Source organism: Fundulus heteroclitus, chromosome 6 (assembly GCF_011125445.2).
Source record: "Fundulus heteroclitus isolate FHET01 chromosome 6, MU-UCD_Fhet_4.1, whole genome shotgun sequence".
Classification (NCBI taxonomy): domain Eukaryota; kingdom Metazoa; phylum Chordata; class Actinopteri; order Cyprinodontiformes; family Fundulidae; genus Fundulus; species Fundulus heteroclitus.
Genome location: NC_046366.1, coordinates 1,604,247 through 1,623,942, shown reverse-complemented (window position 1 = coordinate 1,623,942; position 19,696 = coordinate 1,604,247). Strand labels below are relative to the sequence as shown.

General features: G+C 40.5%; 1 protein-coding gene across 1 annotated transcript in view; it reads left to right on the top strand.

Annotated features, from left to right (window-relative positions):
* Nucleotides 1-1,325: 1,325 nt before the first annotated feature.
* Nucleotides 1,326-19,696, top strand: part of LOC105915589 (tissue factor) — a 42,696-nt gene continuing 24,325 nt past the window's right edge. The window contains exons 1-3 of the mRNA XM_036137822.1: nucleotides 1,326-1,495; nucleotides 15,648-15,765; nucleotides 17,922-18,011. Coding sequence (XP_035993715.1) covers nucleotides 1,432-1,495; nucleotides 15,648-15,765; nucleotides 17,922-18,011 — 272 coding nt within the window. The 5' untranslated portion in view covers nucleotides 1,326-1,431. The remainder of the gene's footprint in view (nucleotides 1,496-15,647; nucleotides 15,766-17,921; nucleotides 18,012-19,696) is intronic.

Sequence of the window (19,696 nt, the reverse complement as noted above, 5' to 3'; positions counted from 1 at the left end):
CGGGGTTAGGAAATGCTCATTGCTGCAGCGGTCAGGATGACTGAAAGTCACATGTTGAAATATGTAAGGGGATTCATATTAGCTGTCTTTACACAGATTTTTCTATTTTGGATATATGTAGGTTCAACGACTGCTGTGCCATCTAAACTTCAAAAGGCTCAGGACACACATTTTATGAGGTACAAGCATTACACATGATGGCGAATGGATACAAGCAGATCATAACAGACTGTAGTTTGTTTGTCCATAACCTAGTAGCAGAAAGATAGATTCAGTCCAAGTAGAAATTGCTTATTGTCTGGAGCCAGTTTATAAATGGCAGAACCACGGTTCAGAAAGAGCCACCTCACATATGACCTCTTTATCCGCCTAAAGACACGGTTTGGTTCCTTCTGGAGTCAGACTGATGACACTCTTCAGAAATGTCACCCATGTTCTTTATTTGTGTCTAAATCAGTTCTGGAGAAGTTATTGTGAGTGTTATTTGTGGTTTTGCAGATGAGCAGTTGGAGTGTATGTTTTTAAGGATAATATGTTACTCTATGGTGTGAAGAGAAGAATTCCATGTAAGCTTCATTGGTAAGTTCATGAATGGCCTTATAAAAACGTCTTTGGTGGGAACATTTGAACTCGTTCAGGAGTGTGATGTTTGAAGGGATGTTAGTTCAAGATTTTTCTGTACCTCGAAGCTACAGAGCAGTGAAGAAATTATACAAGCAATATTGTTCTACTCTAAAGTTCATTTCTGACTTGGCATACAAACCTTTTTTGAAGTTTGCTATTAACTGAACACAAACCGGCCAAATACGAAAACTGCACATTGTTTTGCGTTAAACATCACACCAACATATAAATGATAGAAAATGTTCTATTGGGAATCTGAAATGTTATTGAATTCATTGTGAACAAAATGAACAACTTCTGTGGAAACAGTTGTTTATAGAGAGCTTGATCTGGGCCAAGCAAAAAAAAGATTCTCAGTTGTCAAGGCAACAAGAGCTTAAGCTTTAGTCATACAAAAGAATCACTAAGAGGAACAACTTGCTTTAATTTGGGTGCATGCCATTCCGATTGTCTCTGCCTATACTGTTTTGTCATCTCTTAGTAATCTTCAGACATAAAATTTACTGAAACTCAGTTTCCCAATACTCCCATGAATGTGCTGCATTAGTCAGAAGGCATTCATGCTCTTCAACACTTAGGGAGGAATTCAGACTGAGCCCCTATGTGCAGGCAGACATGTGGAAAGTATCAACACGCAGCAGGCGGAACCCTGAATGGTCCCCAGCTCCACCCCACTGCAGCTCCCACGCTCTCTGCCCCGCTACAGAGAAACAGCTCTCAGTCTGAACAGCTCAAAGACAGAGGAGCTTCTTTTCAGGTCAGGTGAAAGACCAACAATACTGTTGCAAAGGATTTTAGTGTGTTACCATGACCCTTATAAAAGCCTTGTTGTATTTGGGAGCATATGTGACTACTTGGAGCATAACCACAGGTAAGAGATGTGATTATTGTTTTCTTCTGTGCTGGTATGAGACATTTCCACGAGCAACACTGTAGTATCTTTGTCAAAAGTCCACAGTGTACCCAAAGATGGCACTCTGTTTATGCTATCTTTTTGTTGGATATCATGCGTTTGACCAGGATAACAAATCCAGAGGCAAGCCAGAAAAAGGTTTTATATTTTATAAGCAACCAGTCAAATAGAACACTTACTGTACATAAATGTTGTTTAGTTAGATGATAGTTTTAACTGTCTGAATGTTTGCTGACTAACAATATCATTCATGTCACGATTTGTTATGTGAACCCGAACACATGCCACACACAAAGCTTTTTGAGGATTGAATTGAAAGAGGGATGGGTAGTAATGAAGTGAACCAGAGTCTGTAACCAAGCTGGAACATCGGAGAGTTCTTGATGCCACGACTGCTGGAGCACAGAGGAGGCAGGAGACCCAACAGCTGGCAGAGGCCTCACTGAAACTGTGAGAAGGCAGGATTATCCAGCAGCAGAAGCACAGATGAGGTAAATCCAACAGTAGGCAGAGGCAGCTGAAGCAGAGAGGTGGCAGAATAATCCTGTAGCTGGAGCACAGGTGAGACAGGTAAATCCAACAGCTTAGCAGAGGCTTGAAGCAGAGAGGTGGCAGATTAGTCCAGCAGTGAGCAGAGGCCTAACACGAGACTCCGAGGTAAGACAGGAAACATCCAGCAGCAGCAGTCAAACCAGGTTGACAGTGGAGTCTGATGACGAACCGGCAGGGAAAAGAGGACTGAGGGAGGTTTATGTAAATGGTAAATGGCTTGTACTTGTATAGTGCTTTAACTAGTCTTGACGACCTCCAAAGCGCTTCACACTATAGTCTTAGTTATTCACCCATTCACACACACATTCACACCCTGACGGTGGTGAGCTATGTTAGTAGCTACAGCTGCCCTGGGGCAGGCTGACAGAGGCTGCCATGCACTGGCGTCACCGGGCCCTCTGACCACCGGCAGCAGGCAATGCGGGTGAAATGTCTTGCTCAAGGACACAACGACAGAGACAGTCAGTGCGGGGGATCGAACCAGCATTTGCAAGACGAACTCCCTAACCTCTGTGCCACATCGCCCCTGTGTAGCCAGGTGGAGTGAGTTCTGACTAATTAATGTCCAACAGGTGAGACTGATAGCTGGGGGAGTGAAGGGTAAGCTGAGTGAGAGGAGGAGGAGGAACTGAAAACTGACAAAAAAGGCCAGACTATAACTAAACCATGACAATTCACATTTTATAATATAATTTATCCCTGTGATTAAACAGCTTCCTAGAAATCCACTCAGTCCGAGCTTACGTGCTTTCAGAAACTGTTAACTCATTACCCATTTTCAGAAAGAAAGCCGTTTTAGTTTTCCACTGCATATCCAGCTGAGAGTAATAAGTTCATGTGTACTTTTGCCTGTTCATTGAATACAAAGGGCCTTATCATTTTCAAGATTGCAGCCCTTACATTTTATTCTTTCAGAGCTAACATGTGGTAACTTGCTTACTGTTAAGATCTGCATGCTAACATATCTACCTTATCAAAGCTAGCATGAAGATTTCTGCCGTTCAAGAAACCTGTTCAGAAGAGCTGTGGGGGCCCCTCAGTAGGCTGACAGGGAGAGAAACAGAAAGAACCCTTGGAGTTTTTCACAACTTTAGACAAAAATGTAGAAGGCACAACTACACATGTGGTTATTTACAAACGAAACAACTCTAAAATGTGAAGAACTGTGAAAAACAATAAAATTATGAATGCAGAAGAAGAGGTGCGTAGTAACTAGTTACCTTTATGGGAGTAACGTTTTGAACAAAATTTACTTTTAGGAGTAGTTTTACTGCCCTGTATGTTTTACTTTTACTGACTAATATTTACTTTTACTGACTAATATTATTAAAAAATATCACTACTCATCCATCCATCCATTTTCCGACACACTTATCCCTGCTAGTGTCGCGAGGGGTGCTGGTGCCTATCTCCAGCTGTCAATGGGCGAGAGGCGAGGTACACCCTGGACAGGTCGGCGGTCTATCGCAGTATCACTACTCTTACTGGAGTCAAATTTCCACCCACTATGAGCAACTTCACTTAGTTTTTCCGGTGCTCCTCGTCATCTAGCTGCTGTCACTGGTTTAGCTCCATGTCAGTACAATTAGCTGTATAAGCTAATGAAGACAATATTAATGAAAATATATAAGGTGACCAGATTTCTGAAATCAAATCTGGGGACATTTCTTGCTCGTGGATAAAAAAAAAAATCAATACATCTCATCAAGATGAATTTAGGAAACGGGGACAGTAATGGTTTCATTTATTTTTACATATTTATTAATATTTAAACAACAAAAATCAAGTGTAAAAGCCAGGAATGTGCCTCTCCACATTTTTAGAATATCATAAGATTAATACAATTAATACATCAATAGTGTTAATAGAAAACTAGAACTGTGTCTCTGGGTTGGGGCAAAGTGGTGTGAGTGGGAGTGGAGGGGTCAAGGGTGGTTAGCAGGGCTTTCCAATTTTGTGGTGCCCAAAGAGCTCTGCTGCCTCCTAAGGGGAGAGTGACATGAGGAAAAGAAAAAATAGTAAATACAAACATTTAGCTGTGGCTGTCTGTGGAGACAGAGTTCCCCCACCTTTTCAAAAAAGTGCATCAAATACGTTTGTTTCTGTTCACATCTACATACCTATGAGAAAAAGTTTTTTTTTCTGCGTTAACATCAAAAAGAAGTAGCGGTCAAGCCTGCAGGTAAAGGATGATATACGTTTCTTACTGTCAACTGGCCGCACCAGGGGCCTGTGCATCTCTAAGTAGCAGATTCATTTCTCCCACTAATGGGCTATAAGCACAGCTCCACTACTTCCTGAACCTCAGCAGCTCCTTTGTTTCCTGCCTTTCATTACTGGACAAGCTGATTAATCCAGGTGTGTCTGGCTGGTTACTGAGGCCAGACACACCTGGATTAATCAGCTTGTCCAGTAATGAAAGGCAGGAAACAAAGGAGCTGCTGAGGTTCAGGAAGAAGTGGAGCTGTGCATACAGCCTGTTTGGGACAAGAAAATGGGTTGTGGTGATGTGAGGTGAAAAGGTGTTAAACATGTTCAAAAAAAAGCACAGAATTGGAAATCCCCTTGACATGAATGCAAGCGATTGTGTGTGTAGTGCAGCATGAGCATGTATAAACTTACATAAAGTGTGTATAACTACATTATGTGTATGGTTGTAGTTGATGTGCAAGTATATTGTTTGCTCCTATAAGGTGAGTTAACTCCGGTCAGTAAGTCAGCTAACATGAGATCATCTCTGGTTTCTTCAAGGCCTTCTGTGTCTGAAGAGCCATCAGCCCCGGTATCCAGAGGTCTGGATAAAATAAGAGGAGAAGAGGATATATTATGTGCAGAACAGAAATTTTTAAAACACCAGAAAAAAGTACAACTAATCTGCCTTTTCATTCTGACACAGCTAGGGTAGTGCAGTGAAACTCATGTTCAGTGCAGAGACTCAGAAAGAGGTTATATCCTCAGACAATTGGACTTCTCAACTCAAACCTGAGTATATAGCCACTCTGTTTTACATAGCAAACTTCACACACTACATTACTCAATTCGTTAGTTTATCACTTAAATCATGTCAACGCTTTATCACTTGAACTTTATTAATACTCTAAGTACATTTTTCTGCCTTCTTGACAACCGTTCTTTCCATCAGTGTTCCTATTTTCCTCCACTCTGATTTAATCTCATTTCTCTCTTCCTATCTTCTTCCTCTCTCTTCTTGTATCAATCTTACATTATTCTAAAACAGAGACATTATATATTTAAAATCACTTCCAAAAACATTAGAATGTACAACATGAAAACTTGCAGTTATTATCTAATCTGATTAAGTACTAAAAATGCTAATTACCACAATAATAGCTATGCTACAAGCAAAAACAACATAATAAATTAACATTAAACATTCTCAGATCATGCAGATCTTGTCTCATTAAGTTTTCTTGTTACTGACTCCTATTTTTTCATGAAGAACTTTTATATATCCAAACTGATCAGTAGAAAAAGCACATCTAAAACTGGAAGTCTATGCTCATAAATCACAACCATAAATCAGCAAAACAATTTGTAGTAACTCTACTTATAACTAACTATCTGAAATATAAACTAAAGGTCACCAATCGGTTCTAAAACATCTTTAGAAGAACCCTTGTTGATCCCTGGAGAACCAGCGTACCAGATTAACGCCTTACAAAGAGTTTTCAATTATTCTGTTACATTTTATCCGAGTGTCTTTTACTAAGGCGAGCGCAACTGGTGGTCTTGTCTTACTTTTTATTGATTATTTTTTAACCTGGACAAAAACCAAACATTCATCACAGGATCAGCCCGATCCAAATAAAATTAATCTATTAACACACTTACCAGCTCCCCATCAGTTGTTGCCACCGGTTGACAACGAACTTCCACTTCTTCTTCGTCTTCTGTTTTAAAGGGGTGCGCTCGTCTTCTTCTTCTTTGTGTTTTAATGGCAGCTGACATCCAAAAGGATCATTGGCCGTTTCTCAATTCACGAGAACTCGAGTCCGGACTCGCGTTCTCGTCAAGTCTGTTCTCGGTAAGAACACAGGAAGATCGGACTTGACGAGAACGCGAGCACGCAGCACGTATTGTGCATTGGAACAGAAGTATACTCGTGACGTCATCACACCCACAGCGCTTGAGCATTCCTTTAACGTTCAAAACTATTTATACACTACACCATCATATCTTATTGAAAACGTTTTTTATTTAAATTAATTTCTAAAAAGTATAAAAAATATCTAAAATAATTACAGAACTGTGGGTATAAAACCAGCAGTAGCGTGAATTTCTTTGTGGGGAGTTGTAATTGTTCTAGTTATAGAGGCGATTGAATCTTCTTTAAAAAAAATCAGCACTTTGTAGAAGCAAAATGAGCGATACGAGCAATATTGCTGTTGCTTCAGTCGTTGGTCAGCTTTATCAGCAGGCTGAAGAGGAGGTGATGCAGCTGAGGAGACAAATCTGAGCAAGGAGAAGATTGATGCAGCAGAGGAGGCTCAGAAGGCAGGCTTTGCTCACCCATCTATTGCCAACTGGTAGGCATTTCAAGATTGACAGCCTATTTCATACTTTTATCTTTAAAAAAACATTGATGATGATATTAAAAACGTGATCAGGTTGAGATTGTGACTATTTTCCCTATATTAATAAAAATGAAGACCCAGTTTTAACATTAATAACAGTAGGGTTAAGCTACTTTATTGCACCTCCTGACCTTCACAGCATTGATCATTAAGGAAGGAAAAAAAAACATTTTTATGTCTGTCCACCTTTACAGTGATTAATCTATAAATTATGTGCAGTTAGTTCAGCCCATTTTTTCAGTGAAATGGTAAAAATACCAGAGAAGGGAAGCCATTTGTTACATTTACTATACTTGACTCGTTTTACAACACTATACATTTTATCTTTTCTTTCTTGAGAACTATAATAATCTGCATGTTAAACAGGTATAGTTTTATGCATAGAAAACGTGACAAAAAACAATTAACATTTGGCATTTTTTATTTACAGGAAGAAACAGAAACAAAATATGTGAGGATAAACACCTCTGTGCCGATCCTCCAAATATTTTTTAATGAAGGGGATCTGAAACCAGCCTTCAGGCTAAACAGGGCCACCATCGTCCTCCTCCTTCAGCTGCTGACCATCATAAGGTCCATGGATGGCCACAGGAGATAGAGGTGCTGCTGACCCTCTGCTGGCTGGCCTGTGGTGCATCCTATAGGGAAACAGCTTGCCAGTAAGATCTCTTACCTTCTTGTCCTTAAATAGAGCTAGCAATGACACACAATTGATAGATGATATTAATTGGACAGAAGATTAAGACATATCAGCATATTACTTAAATTAGTTAATTTTATATTTGGTACAGGTCAAGTGGAGGCACGCTACAACAGGCACCACGCCAAGGCTGATTAACATCATTGAGCGTGTCTTTGGTGGTCTGAAGACACGGTGGTGTTCCATCTTCTTCAGGGCGTTGGAGGTCTGCCTGACGTTTGCCCCAAAAGTAATCGCCGCCTGCTGCATCCTCCACAGTATTAGTATAGAGGCAGGTGACCAGCTGGACGTGGAGGATGAGGAGGTTGATCCAGAGGAGGATGAGGAGGTTGACCCAGAAGAGGATGACCATCAGGCTGAAGACAGGGAGCTGCTCCAGCTGGCTGCATGTTTAAGTGAACATGACTACACCTGACCTAATGTAGATCAGTTGGAGTCTTGTTCACATGCTGCTTCATTTCATTTTTAACCACCTGTAAAAATACATAAAATAATGCGTAAATTAATTTCCATTCCAACTATTTTTAATTGTAAGTTTATAGGCATTGTCTGTTTGTATAAGATCTTAATGAGTTATTTTGTTGTTTTAAACCATGTTAGTAACTGTTAATAATTTGTTGAATATATTACACCTTCATTCTGTTCCAAAGATAAAACATTTGTATAAAATAAATGTCTGTTTTTTTCATACACTATTATTACTATTGTTTTCTTTCCCTCTTTCTCCTCTCAATTATTCGTGTCATGACTCAGAAGAAACTCACTTAGATAGGAAAAACATTCATAGAATGTATTTATTTATTTATTTTATATGCTGCTGCCGTCCTAGGGAGACATTTACAATTTATTCCAGCAAGTATTGAGTTAATAAAGCAACACACGTCAGTCAGATAAACACAAAACAAATAAATCATAACCAGCGGTATTATGCACACTACTTTCTTTTAATTACGCACCAACTCTGTAAACAGGCCACATAGGGAAGCTTAAAAGTATAATATTCTCGCCTCAAACGATCTTAAAACGTACTTTTGAACAACAGCAGCAGAAAAGGAAATTTTTTAACTTACCGCTGTGAGCTCTGTTTGCGCTGTCTCAAATCAAGCTGCGGCCGCGGTGCATTCTGGGCAAGCGGTCAGTCTGAAGAACGCACAAGTCTGCTCTGATGCATGCTCGATAAAGAGGGCGGGCGAGAACAACATCCGGGGAATTCGGCGCGTTCTCGATTTGGCGTTCTCAGCATTGGAACAGTGCTCGGTCTGAGGCTGATGACGTGTCACGAGCACACGAGCACACGAGAACGCTCAAGAACGCATATTGAGAAACGGCCATTACCGCCTCTCTAGTGGTGCACTCTGTTCCTCGTCTTTATGCTACCGTAACACCTGTTTCTGCACGCAACAGCGCTACCGTAATAACAGTCTACACGCAACATTTTCCCCCTCAGTAAAATCGGGGACATTACCAGGGACAGCTTTAGCCGGGGACAGGTGGTCCGAAACGGAGACAGTCCCCGGAAATCGGGGACATCTGGTCACCCTAAAATAATACCCTTTCTTGTGGTCAAGCAGCGGTACTTGACCGGAGCTTTCCATAAGTTCACAAATCCTCCACCTCAAAAGAGTATGTGGCGTAACCACCAGCATAACTCTGCTTACTCTCTGTGATTCAATATGGCAAACCAAGCTTACAGCTGCTCCCCGTGTTTCCCCACCCACTTTGATAGAATTTTTCAAATTTGTTACACTTTAATAGGTTCTGCTAGAAACCTCTAGCAGAACTAGGCTCACTGTGAACCTGCCTTGAGAAGAGCAGAGAAAACGTTAGCCGGTGTTAGCCAGTGGGTGGGGCTAATGTTGATCCTGTCTGTCACAACGTCCCCCACGCTGGACAACAGCGAGCTCTCTTGTGAACTTATTAGAGATACTTCAAACTAAACTAGGGATATAGAGGGTGAAGTTGCTCATCCAGTGTGTGATAAACAAATTGCAACACATTATTGAAGTTATTTCTGCAATTTCCAACAAAAACATTGACCTCAGAGTCAATATTCAACCAAGAAGCAGTTGTTCTATATGACTGAGCAAGAGCACTGATTGGCTATCAAGCATCAGGGTCTGCCTAATCCCACACATTGAGTTTGATGAGTTTGATGAGTGACCGTTTGCTGTGCAATGCCATGAAATAAAGAAATACAGAGTGAAATAATGAAATGTATATTCAAATTAATTAATTTATTTTTATTTTTTCCCCTTTTTTTAAATATTTTTTTCCTTTTCTTTCCTCTTTTTTTCATTTTTTCTCTTTTTTCTACCTTTTTAAATACATTTATTTAACAAAAATTATTTAATTTAATGTCATAATTGAAAATAAATATTTATTTAATGGTACATTTAAATATTTAATTGTACATTTCATAATCTAATTGTACACTTAATTATTAAATGGAACATTTAATGGTACATTTACTTATTTGATTTTGCATTTCATTGATTTTATTTCATGGAAGATTTATTTATTTATGAGATCTGAAGCCTGATTCAAGCACTTCAAATAGGTTATTACTGTGTAAATGTTCACATACTTGATAAGAAAGTAAGATTAGACATACGCCTATAATTTACTTAAGTCAAGGTTTAGTAACAGCTACTTTAAAAGCCTGTGGTACATATCCATTTACTAAGGATAGATTAATCATATCTAAAATGGGGGCATTAATCGAATACTTCAATACATAACTTGGTTGGGATTGGATCTAACATACAAGATGAGAGTTTAGATGAAGCTAGAACTTCAGATAACACAGAAAGCTCTACTGCATCTAAACAGTTCAAACACCAATCAGGTTTTAAAGATTCCTCCAACGCTGCCTCGCTTACTGAGGACGAGGTAATCATGTATGGGAGGATTGATGAAGAATCCCATAAAGCTATTAATGCTGAGAGCTTAAGGGAATGGATGGATCAACAGACCTATGACTCTGTAAATTTGGCAACTACTAAAGAGAAACCTAGGATTATTTTTATTGCTGCCATCTGCTGGGTATTTCTTTGTTATTTAGGAAATTAAAAGGGGGACAGACTCTTTAAAGTTTGACACAACATTATCTGATAAAGATCTACTATAATGAAACCTTTTTTTGGGGTGGAGAACTGAGTTAAATTGAACTCAAAGGTTATTAAAAAATGGTCAGATAGGGCAAGGTTGTGAGCAAATACTGTTAATTATTTGCCAGAAGTAACACTCCAAAAAGTCTTCATTTTCTTTCAAGCATTCAGAGCTGGACTTGCTGGTGTGTTTTGGATCATTGTCCTGCTGCAGAACCCAAGTTGGTTTCAGTTTGAGGCAGTGGTGTTGCCAGAATTTCTTTTTAGCTGGGCCTAAGAAAAATGGTTGGGCCAAATAATCATAATTGAAAGTACATTTATTTGTAAGTTCCATGTAAGCTCACTATGGAGAAGATACAAGCCAGACAGAAGGGGAAACTATTTATCTGTTCAACTGAACATCTTTGAATTGACAGAAAAAAGGTTAATCAGGATCTATCACCTATAAGATGATTTGGCTCACTATGGCTGAGCTGAGACAAGGAAAAAGGCATTTGGGCTATCCAATACCACCTTCACATGCTGACGCTTTCTCAACAAATGTGATGTTTACAGCATGTTTTTGCATTCAGGTTAATACAGTCCTGCGGCTCTTAGGCGCATGGGTTTGTCTGGATGCTGCCAGTTTACTGAGAACTAGAACATGAGACTTGCTGTTTTCATGTTTTCAAAAAGCTTAATTTAAATTTTATTCAGTTCCATTTTATTTTATGATGACTTTAGGTGACAGCCTCAAAAACAAATTCTATGATTTTTTTTTTTTTTTAAGAAACCCTTTGATGGGTGAGCCCTGGTACAAAGTCCAACCTGTAATCATGTCCCTTGTTGAGGTCACACACGGATGGCTGGACTTTCTCCTTCAGGATTTTTTTAGTAGACAGCCAAGTTCATGGTTCCATTGATCTAGCAAGTCTTCCATGTCATGCAGCAGCAAAACAGCCCCAGACCATCATACTACCACCGCCATGTTTTACTGTTGCTATGACGTCTTTTTTTTCAATGTGATGTTACTTTTACACCAGATGTAATGGGAGATACACCTTTTTGTCTTGTCAGTTCACAGAATATTTTCCCCAAAGTCTTGGGGATTATCCAGATCCGTTCTGGAAAAATTGAGACAAGCCTTAATGTTTTTTTGCTCAACAGTAGTTTTTGTCTTAGAAATCTACCATGCAGGCCATTTTGCGCAGTCTCTCTCTGATAGTGGAGGCTTGAATGAGGCAGTGAGATCTGCAGTTCTATGGATGTTGTTTTGGGGTCTTTTGTGACTTCTTGGAAGCCACCACTGCCCTCTTGGGAAAATTTTGGCCAACAGGCTACTTCTGGGAAGGTTCACCACTGCTTTCACCGTTTGTGAATAATGGCTCTCACGGGGGTTCGCTGGAGTCTGAAAGCTTTAGAAATGGCTTTGTAACCCTTTCCAGTCTGATAGATCTCACTCACTTTCTTTCAAATTCGTCCCTGAATTTCTCTGGATCTCAGCATAATGTCTGACTTTTGAGAATCTTTTGGTGTACTTCACTTTGTAGGCATGTCCTATTTAAGGGATTTCTTGATTGAGACTAGGTGTGGCAGTGATCAGGCCTGGGTGGGGCTAGAGAGGGTGAACTCAGGTGTGATAAACCACAATTAAGTGATGTGTTAACGGGGGAAATCACTTTGTCACACAGGGACATGTATGTTTTGATTTTATCTCCCTTAATAGTAATGACCTTCATTTAAAAACTGCATTTTCTGTTTACTTCTGCTGTCTTTGACTACTATCTCATTGTTTTTAATGTGCTGAAGCCCTTAAGTTAGACAAACATGCAACCACCCCAAAATAAATAAATAAAACAAAAGTAATCAGGGATGGGGCAAACACTTTTTCACAACAAATCCTGAGGTAAAAAAAAAAAAAAGTAATGTTTGGTTAGACTAAGACTGACAGTCTTAGACTTTGCTAAGACTGTCAGTTCTGGAAAAACCTGCTGCTCTTAGTGGAGGTACTAAAACCATCAGCTGGCACTGATTAATAATGCAAACAATTAAAACAAACTGAAGAGTTGGGGAAGAATGGACAGGAAATGTGAAAATACAAAAAAAAAAGTGGAAAAATGTGTGTGGCAGGTTTTAAAGTCCTAATTTAGTGGCACTCTTGCAGTTATTAGCCACTTTGTTTCTATAAACAAAATCACCAGTAAAATCGAAAGTGGCAAGGTTAATAACTATAGATGAAAAGCAGGGAAAATAACAAGGTACTGTTTAGCAGATGAAATACGGAAAACAGAAACAAAGCAAGAAAACAACTAAGCAGACTGCCAGTCTGCCAGTCTAGAAGACTGCAACAACTGTGGGGAATTTTTCTGTTAAGAAAGATGGAAGAACAAATAAGATGGCTGCGCAGAAACCTGCAGCTGCCGGAGGCACCCGGCTTTTCATGTTTTTGTGGTTTTGTTCATTTTATCACCACTCCAAGCTCTAATCCAGTATGGGAGAGGAGACCTACTTGAACTGGGGTGAAATCCAGATGGATTCCCTACTGAGTTTTATAAGGAGTTCTGGAATATTCTGGCACCAACGTTTCACAGAATGTTGCAAGAAATTCAGGAAAATGGCAGATTTCCAGCTAATATGAAGTCTGCCACCATCAGTCTTCTGCTTAAGCCAGGCAAAGATCCTATGTTGCCCACCAGCTATCGTCCCATATCCTTAATCAACATAGATATTAAAATACTCTGTAAAGTCACTCCTTTCATAATCCACCCAGACCTAACTGGTTTTATCAGAGGAAGACAGTCATCCACAAACACACGCAGATTACTTAATTTAATAGATTATTCCTACAGTACAGATAATACAATTATTATAATGTCTTTAGATGCAGAAAAAGCATTTCATAGAGTAAATTGGAATTTTTTATTCACTACTCTACATAAATTTAGTTTTGGCAATTTTTTTTTCTAAATTGGTTAAAAAATTTATACAGCTCTCCTACAGCCTGTGTCAGGACAAATAATCAAACATCTTCCAGCTTTTGTCTCCAGAGGGGCACTAGGCAAGGATGCCCGCTTTTCCCCTCACTTTTTGCCATTTTTATTGAACCTCTAGCAGCAACAATTAGACAAACAAAGGTTATTAAAGGTATAAAATGCATGCATATACAGCATAAGATTGGTCTTTATGCTGATAATGTATTACTCTATCTTCAGCACTCAAACTCTTCCCTTTCTCAAGTAATTAGATTACTAGAATCCTTCTCAAAGGTTTCAGATTATTCTATAAACTGGTCTAAATCTACGGTACTGCCACTTAATTGCTCTTTCCAAAAACCCCTAGATTTAGATTTGCAATCAGGAAATATTACATATTTGGGTATTACTGTGTCATCTAAACTTGCGGATTTAGTAAAATCTAACCACATCCCACTTTTAAAAAAGATAGAAGAAGGCCTGGATAGATGGAAATCGCTTCCACTTTCACTCATGGGTAGGGTAGCTTCAATTAAAATGATGGTATTACCTAGACTTAATTACTTATTTTCAATGATCCCCAATAAACCAGCATCTGACTGGTTTAAATCTCTAGACTCTTCAATCTCTAAATTTCTTTAGAAAGATAAACCACCCCGTATCAGCTTAAAGACGCTACAGAAAACTAAAGACAGAGGTGGACTAGATCTGCCTAACTTCCATAATTACTACTTAGCAAATAGACTACAATATATTACTAAATGGATAAAACATAATCCTTTAGATGAGCCCTGGATAGATATAGAACAGAAAATATGAGGGAAATTCTGGTTGGGTGGCCCGCATGGGTCGTGTTAGCCCCGTCCCCGGGGGGTCTGTGCCAGGGGGTCATCTGGTCCAGGTGCGGGATGGGTGTTTGGAACCGAAGCAGGTAAGTCAAGGCCCCCAGGGACTCGAGTCCTGACAGTTTTGCTTCCTGACGTATTTCCACCACTCAACAAAGCAGCAATATGTCACGTTTACGTCGGGCGCACATGTACACTTGGGTCAATTTGCCACATTGGGAATAACTTGAGCCTAACAAGCTTTTATATGCACGTCGATCGGATTATCAATCGGCATAAACCACCCATTTATTGAGTTTAATCCAATCCAGTCGGTTAATATTCCGATTGGCTTGTTTACATGACACATCTTTATTCCGATTGGCCCTTTAGTCTGATTACTTTTGTCCATGTAAACATAGCTAATGATGTCACAATTCGAGGAATAATTTGGAAAATAATGTCCAATTTTCCCAGTGTCTGCATTAACATTCTATATCTCAGGCTGGTTCTCTTCCCAGCATCAGAAACAGCCAAAAGGGGAGACGTCCCCTCCTCCCCAGCCGAAGAGGAATCATCAGTCAGCGACACATCCGCATGTCGTTTATCCCTGTGCCTCCATGTTTTTATGTGGGCAAGCAGTTCACTTATGCCCAAGGTCCCCACATTAAAAATGCTTCATGTTTCCAGTACTTACACAAATCATATAGGACCCTTTGTGTTTTACTCTGAAACACACCTCCAGAATCTGTTGGAGAAATGAGAGCACATGCCTGCTAGAAGAATGGAGATGTTTTAGTTTTTCATTTTTACATCCCAAACCCACAGATTTGAATCCTCTGGCAACCTTCTCAAGTGCTGGTGCTCCTTCTCCAGCATCTTATTAGGAATAAACCACAGGACACTTGAAATAATAACCCAGGTGGAATGCACTGTAAGAGGAGACACCTGCAGGTACTCTGCACTCAGTGTCACCCAACTGACAACTCTGTCACCTAACCCTCCTCTTCTAATAATGAAGCCCCTCCCTTAATTATTCTTGAAGCATACACTAACTTACTGTGACCAATAATATGGCTGACAGCCAGAAGAACTGTCTCAACTGGAATTGACAGGTCAGGCTGAACTCGAATCCCATAACTCAAAGGGAGGTGCAGCAAACCTGGAGGCGCCATCCCCACAAACAAGACTGTTTGTGAGCACTAATTATAATAATCAGACTCACCAGATGCAGCAACACTGTCACCAATACTCTTCCAGTAGCAATACAGAAAGAAAGAAAGAAATCCATACATCATGACACTTTCAGTGAAAAACAGGGCATTACAGCAAAGTTTGCATGCCTTCTCAAAGGTCAAATGTTGTATATTTATATTCCTAGGTGGCGGTTCTGTCCCCACAGCACAGAATGTTCGTTGGAAATCCCTGGACTTTAAAACCATTCTGACCTGGACTGTCGAAAAGTCTGAGTATACATACACTGTCCAGTACTTTGACGGGTAAGTGCAAACACAGTTTTCAATTTTGATACTTTATTAGATGATAATACATGAAAGACCAGACGCGATATTGTTAGACTTAAAGACAGAGGTTTGGACTTAAGTCAAGTAACTTGAAATCCAGTGAGTCCCTAGCTATGTCTCCATCCAATTGTCATAGGAATTTTGAGCAAATTTTTTTAAAATGATGCAAAAAAGAAAAGAAAACAAAGAGAAAAAAAGAAAATGTCAATAAGGCATGTTTCTATCCACCAGCTTGGAGCAAATTTACCAAGCTACACAGAGAGTAATTTTGTCAGAAGTTGACGTTACAAACGCCTGTAATAAATACGAAGTAGAGGTTGCAAACTAGCATGGACCACACATTTGAGAAAAATGGAGAGAGGTTTTCAGTTATACTATCGGAAAAGTTTAAATTGTTCTGTCATGTGAACTGGTACTAGCGATGTTACATGCTGTCCGGGAATGTAGGGAAAGATATGTAATTCTATGCAGAATACGGGAATATTTGAGAAGATACAGTGGGTGGAAACAGCTGATCAGTCATGCAAATGTGAGGCCATCTTCCAGTTTGTGCATTAACATTTTTATGGAAAATCCCAAATCCACCTTAAAAACTTTTTTTGCAAAATTAAGGAAGTTTTTTCCAATCTTCCCATTTCCATCAACTGTTTCCCATGCGATACTTAAAAATGTGCATAGAAAATGTTGATGGAAACTGACTTTAGACTTGATAAAGTCACAAATCACCTTGGCCTTGACTTGGACTTCCATACTAAAGACTTTAGACTTCACTTGGTCGGAAATCTTAAACCAAGCAGAACCTGTGTCTTAATAAGATTTAAAATACAGATGCATGCACATTCCTCTGGACCCATTGATAATTTCAAGCATGGAGACAGTGCTGCTTGTGATTGTACCTACTGTGTCTCTGATACATTTTTAGATTCAGTTAAAGTTAGCAGCCTTCATTCCTGACTTTTTAAATCAGATGGTTAGCTCTTCAACCTGCTAACTTTGCAACACTAATGTTGCATGGTCAGCGACACAATCATTCAAAATTAATAATTGTTCAATTCAATTCAATTTTACTTATATATTCACAACACATGTCATCTCAAGGCACTTTACAAAGTCAAATTCCTATCTAAGGAAGCCCAGTTGATTGCATCGAGTCTTGACAAGCAGCATTAAGTTTTAAGCCTAGTCTTGAAGTTAGACAGGGTGTCTGCCTCACGGACCAAAACTTGGAGTTGGTTTCACAAAAAGGAACCTGGTTGCTAAAGGATCTGCCTCCCATTCTACTTTTAAAGACTCTAGGAACCAGTAGACCTGCAGTCTGAAATTGAAGTGCTCTGTTAGGAACATAGGGGGTAATCAGATCTCTGATATTTGATGCTTGATTGGTCACGATGAGTCGGTTGGCAGAACCCCGAGACTAGTCACCAAGCTGCCATCTCCCAAAATGATCAGCAAAGAGCAGGCATAATTGTCTGGAAAGGAGCTTTTTAACACCACACAGGTGTAGCTTTAATAGGCTGATGAGACCTCCGCCTTGCTCCCTACAAAAGAAAAGAAAATACAAGCAAGGACAACTAGTGGACCAGAAGGGTCGTCACAACTGCAGTTGGTTAGACTGGAGATCACTTTTTTTGTGTTTGAAAAAAAGTTTTTGCATTTTATTGTGGACCAGGAAATTTTTATGTTTGTTTGTTTCTAAATTTGCTGTCTGTTCTATCGGTTTCTGTTAACATTTCCTGTAAAAAGTAACATCGGCACCAATGTTCTGCCATTTTGAAGTTCAGTCCCTGTTGCTATTTGTACTGGTAAAGAACAACGGCTATTAAAAATTATTTAGGAATCCAAAGGTTATGAATTATTACTATGTTATTAAACTACATATTTTGATCAATTGACTTATTGTAGAGTTGCAATAAAATGTTTATGACTCAGACTTGACTTGGGACTTGCATGTCTTATCTTTGGACTCAACTTGGTGGACAAATTAGGAATTTACTTGTGAGGAAAACAATGACTTGGTCTCATCTCTGCTTATAGGCTCTTGTTTAGAACATCTGATGTTTGCCTCTTCAGTCTAAAACAATTATGTTGCCCTGTTTGCATATTTCAATTAAAATTTGTCATTTACCTTTCAGAGAAAATGGAGACTGGATAACGGCTCAGGACTGCATCGATATATCAGAAGTTGAATGTGACTTGACTAAGGAACTCATGCCACTGGACAGGTTTGAACTTATTGATATCATGTAAAATGTTTTCTTGTTTTGTGTAAAACAAATAGCTTTTTACTTGTCTCTTCTAACGATACAATAACAGAAGCATCATAGGTTCATTTTATTACTGTACTGTGAATTTAATATTCTTAGACCATCCGTCCGTCCGTCCGTCCATCCGTTTTCTTCCGCTTATCCGGGGTCGGGTCGTGGGGGTAGCAGCTTCAGTAGGGAGGCCCAAACGTCCCTCCCCAGCTACTTGGGCCAGCTCCTTCGGGGGAATCCCAAGGCATTCCCAGGACAGCTGAGAGACACAGTCCCTCCAGCGTGTCCTGGGTCTTCCCCTGGGCCTCCTCCCGGTGGGATGTGCCCGGAACACCTCACCAGGGAGGCATCCAGGAGGCATCCTAACCAGATGCCCGAGCCACCTCAACTGGCTCCTCTCGACGTGGAGGAGCAGCGGCTCTACTCTGAGTCCTCCCCGGATGACTGAGCTCCTCACCCTATCTCTAAGGGAGAGCCCAGACACACTACGGAGAAAACTCATTTTGACCGCATGTATCTGGGATCTCGTTCTTTCGTTCATGACCCAAAGCTCATGACCGTAGATGAGGGTAGGAACGTAGATGGACCGGTAAATCGAGAGCTTTGCCTTTTGTCTCAGCTCTCTCTTCACCACAACAGACTGGTACAGGGCTTCACAGCAGATGCCGCATCAATCTGCCTGTCAATCTCCTGCTCCATCTTCCCCTCATTTGTGAACAAGACTCCAAAATACTTGAACTCATCCACTAGGGGTAGCACATCCTCCCCAACCTGGAGAAAGCACTCTACCCTTTTCCGGTTCAAGACCATGATCTAGGATTTGGAGGCACTGATTTTCATCCCGGCTGCTTCACACTCGGCTGCGAACCGCTCCAGTGAGAGCTGTAGATCACGCCCTGATGAAGCCAATAGGACCACGTCATCCACGAATAGCAGAGACGCAATCCTAAGGCCACCAAAACGGTTCCCCTCAACACCTTGGCTGCACCTAGAAATTGTGTCCATAAAAGTTATGAACAGAATCTGTGACAAAGGGCAACCTTGGCGGAATCCAACTCTCACCGGAAACGAGTCCGACTTACTGCCAGCAATGTAGACCAGACTCTGACACCGGTCGTACAGAGACCTGGCAGCCCTTATTAAAGGGCCCGGTGCTCCATACTCCCGGAGTACCCCCGACAGGATCTCTCGGGGGACACGGTCGAATGCCTTCTCCAGATCCACAAAACACATGTGGACTGGTTGGGCAAACTCCCATGCCCCTTCCAGGATCCTGCTGAGGGTGTAGAGCTGATCCAGTGTTCCATGGCCAGGACGAAAACCACACTGCTCTTCCTGAATCCGAGATTCGACTATCCAACGGACCCTCCTTTCCAGAACCCTAGAATAGACCTTACCAGGGAGGCTTAAGAGTGTGATTCCTCTGTAGTTGGAACACACCCTCAGGTCCCCCTTTTTAAATAGGGGGACCACCACCCCAGTCTGCCAATCCAGGTGAACTGCCCCCGATGTCCACGCAATGCTGCAGAGCTGCGTTAACCAACACAGTCCCACAACATCCAGAGCCTTAAGGTACTCAGGGCGAATCTGATCCACCCCCGGGGCCGTGCCACCGAGGAGCTTTTTAACAACCTCGGCAACCTTAGCACCAG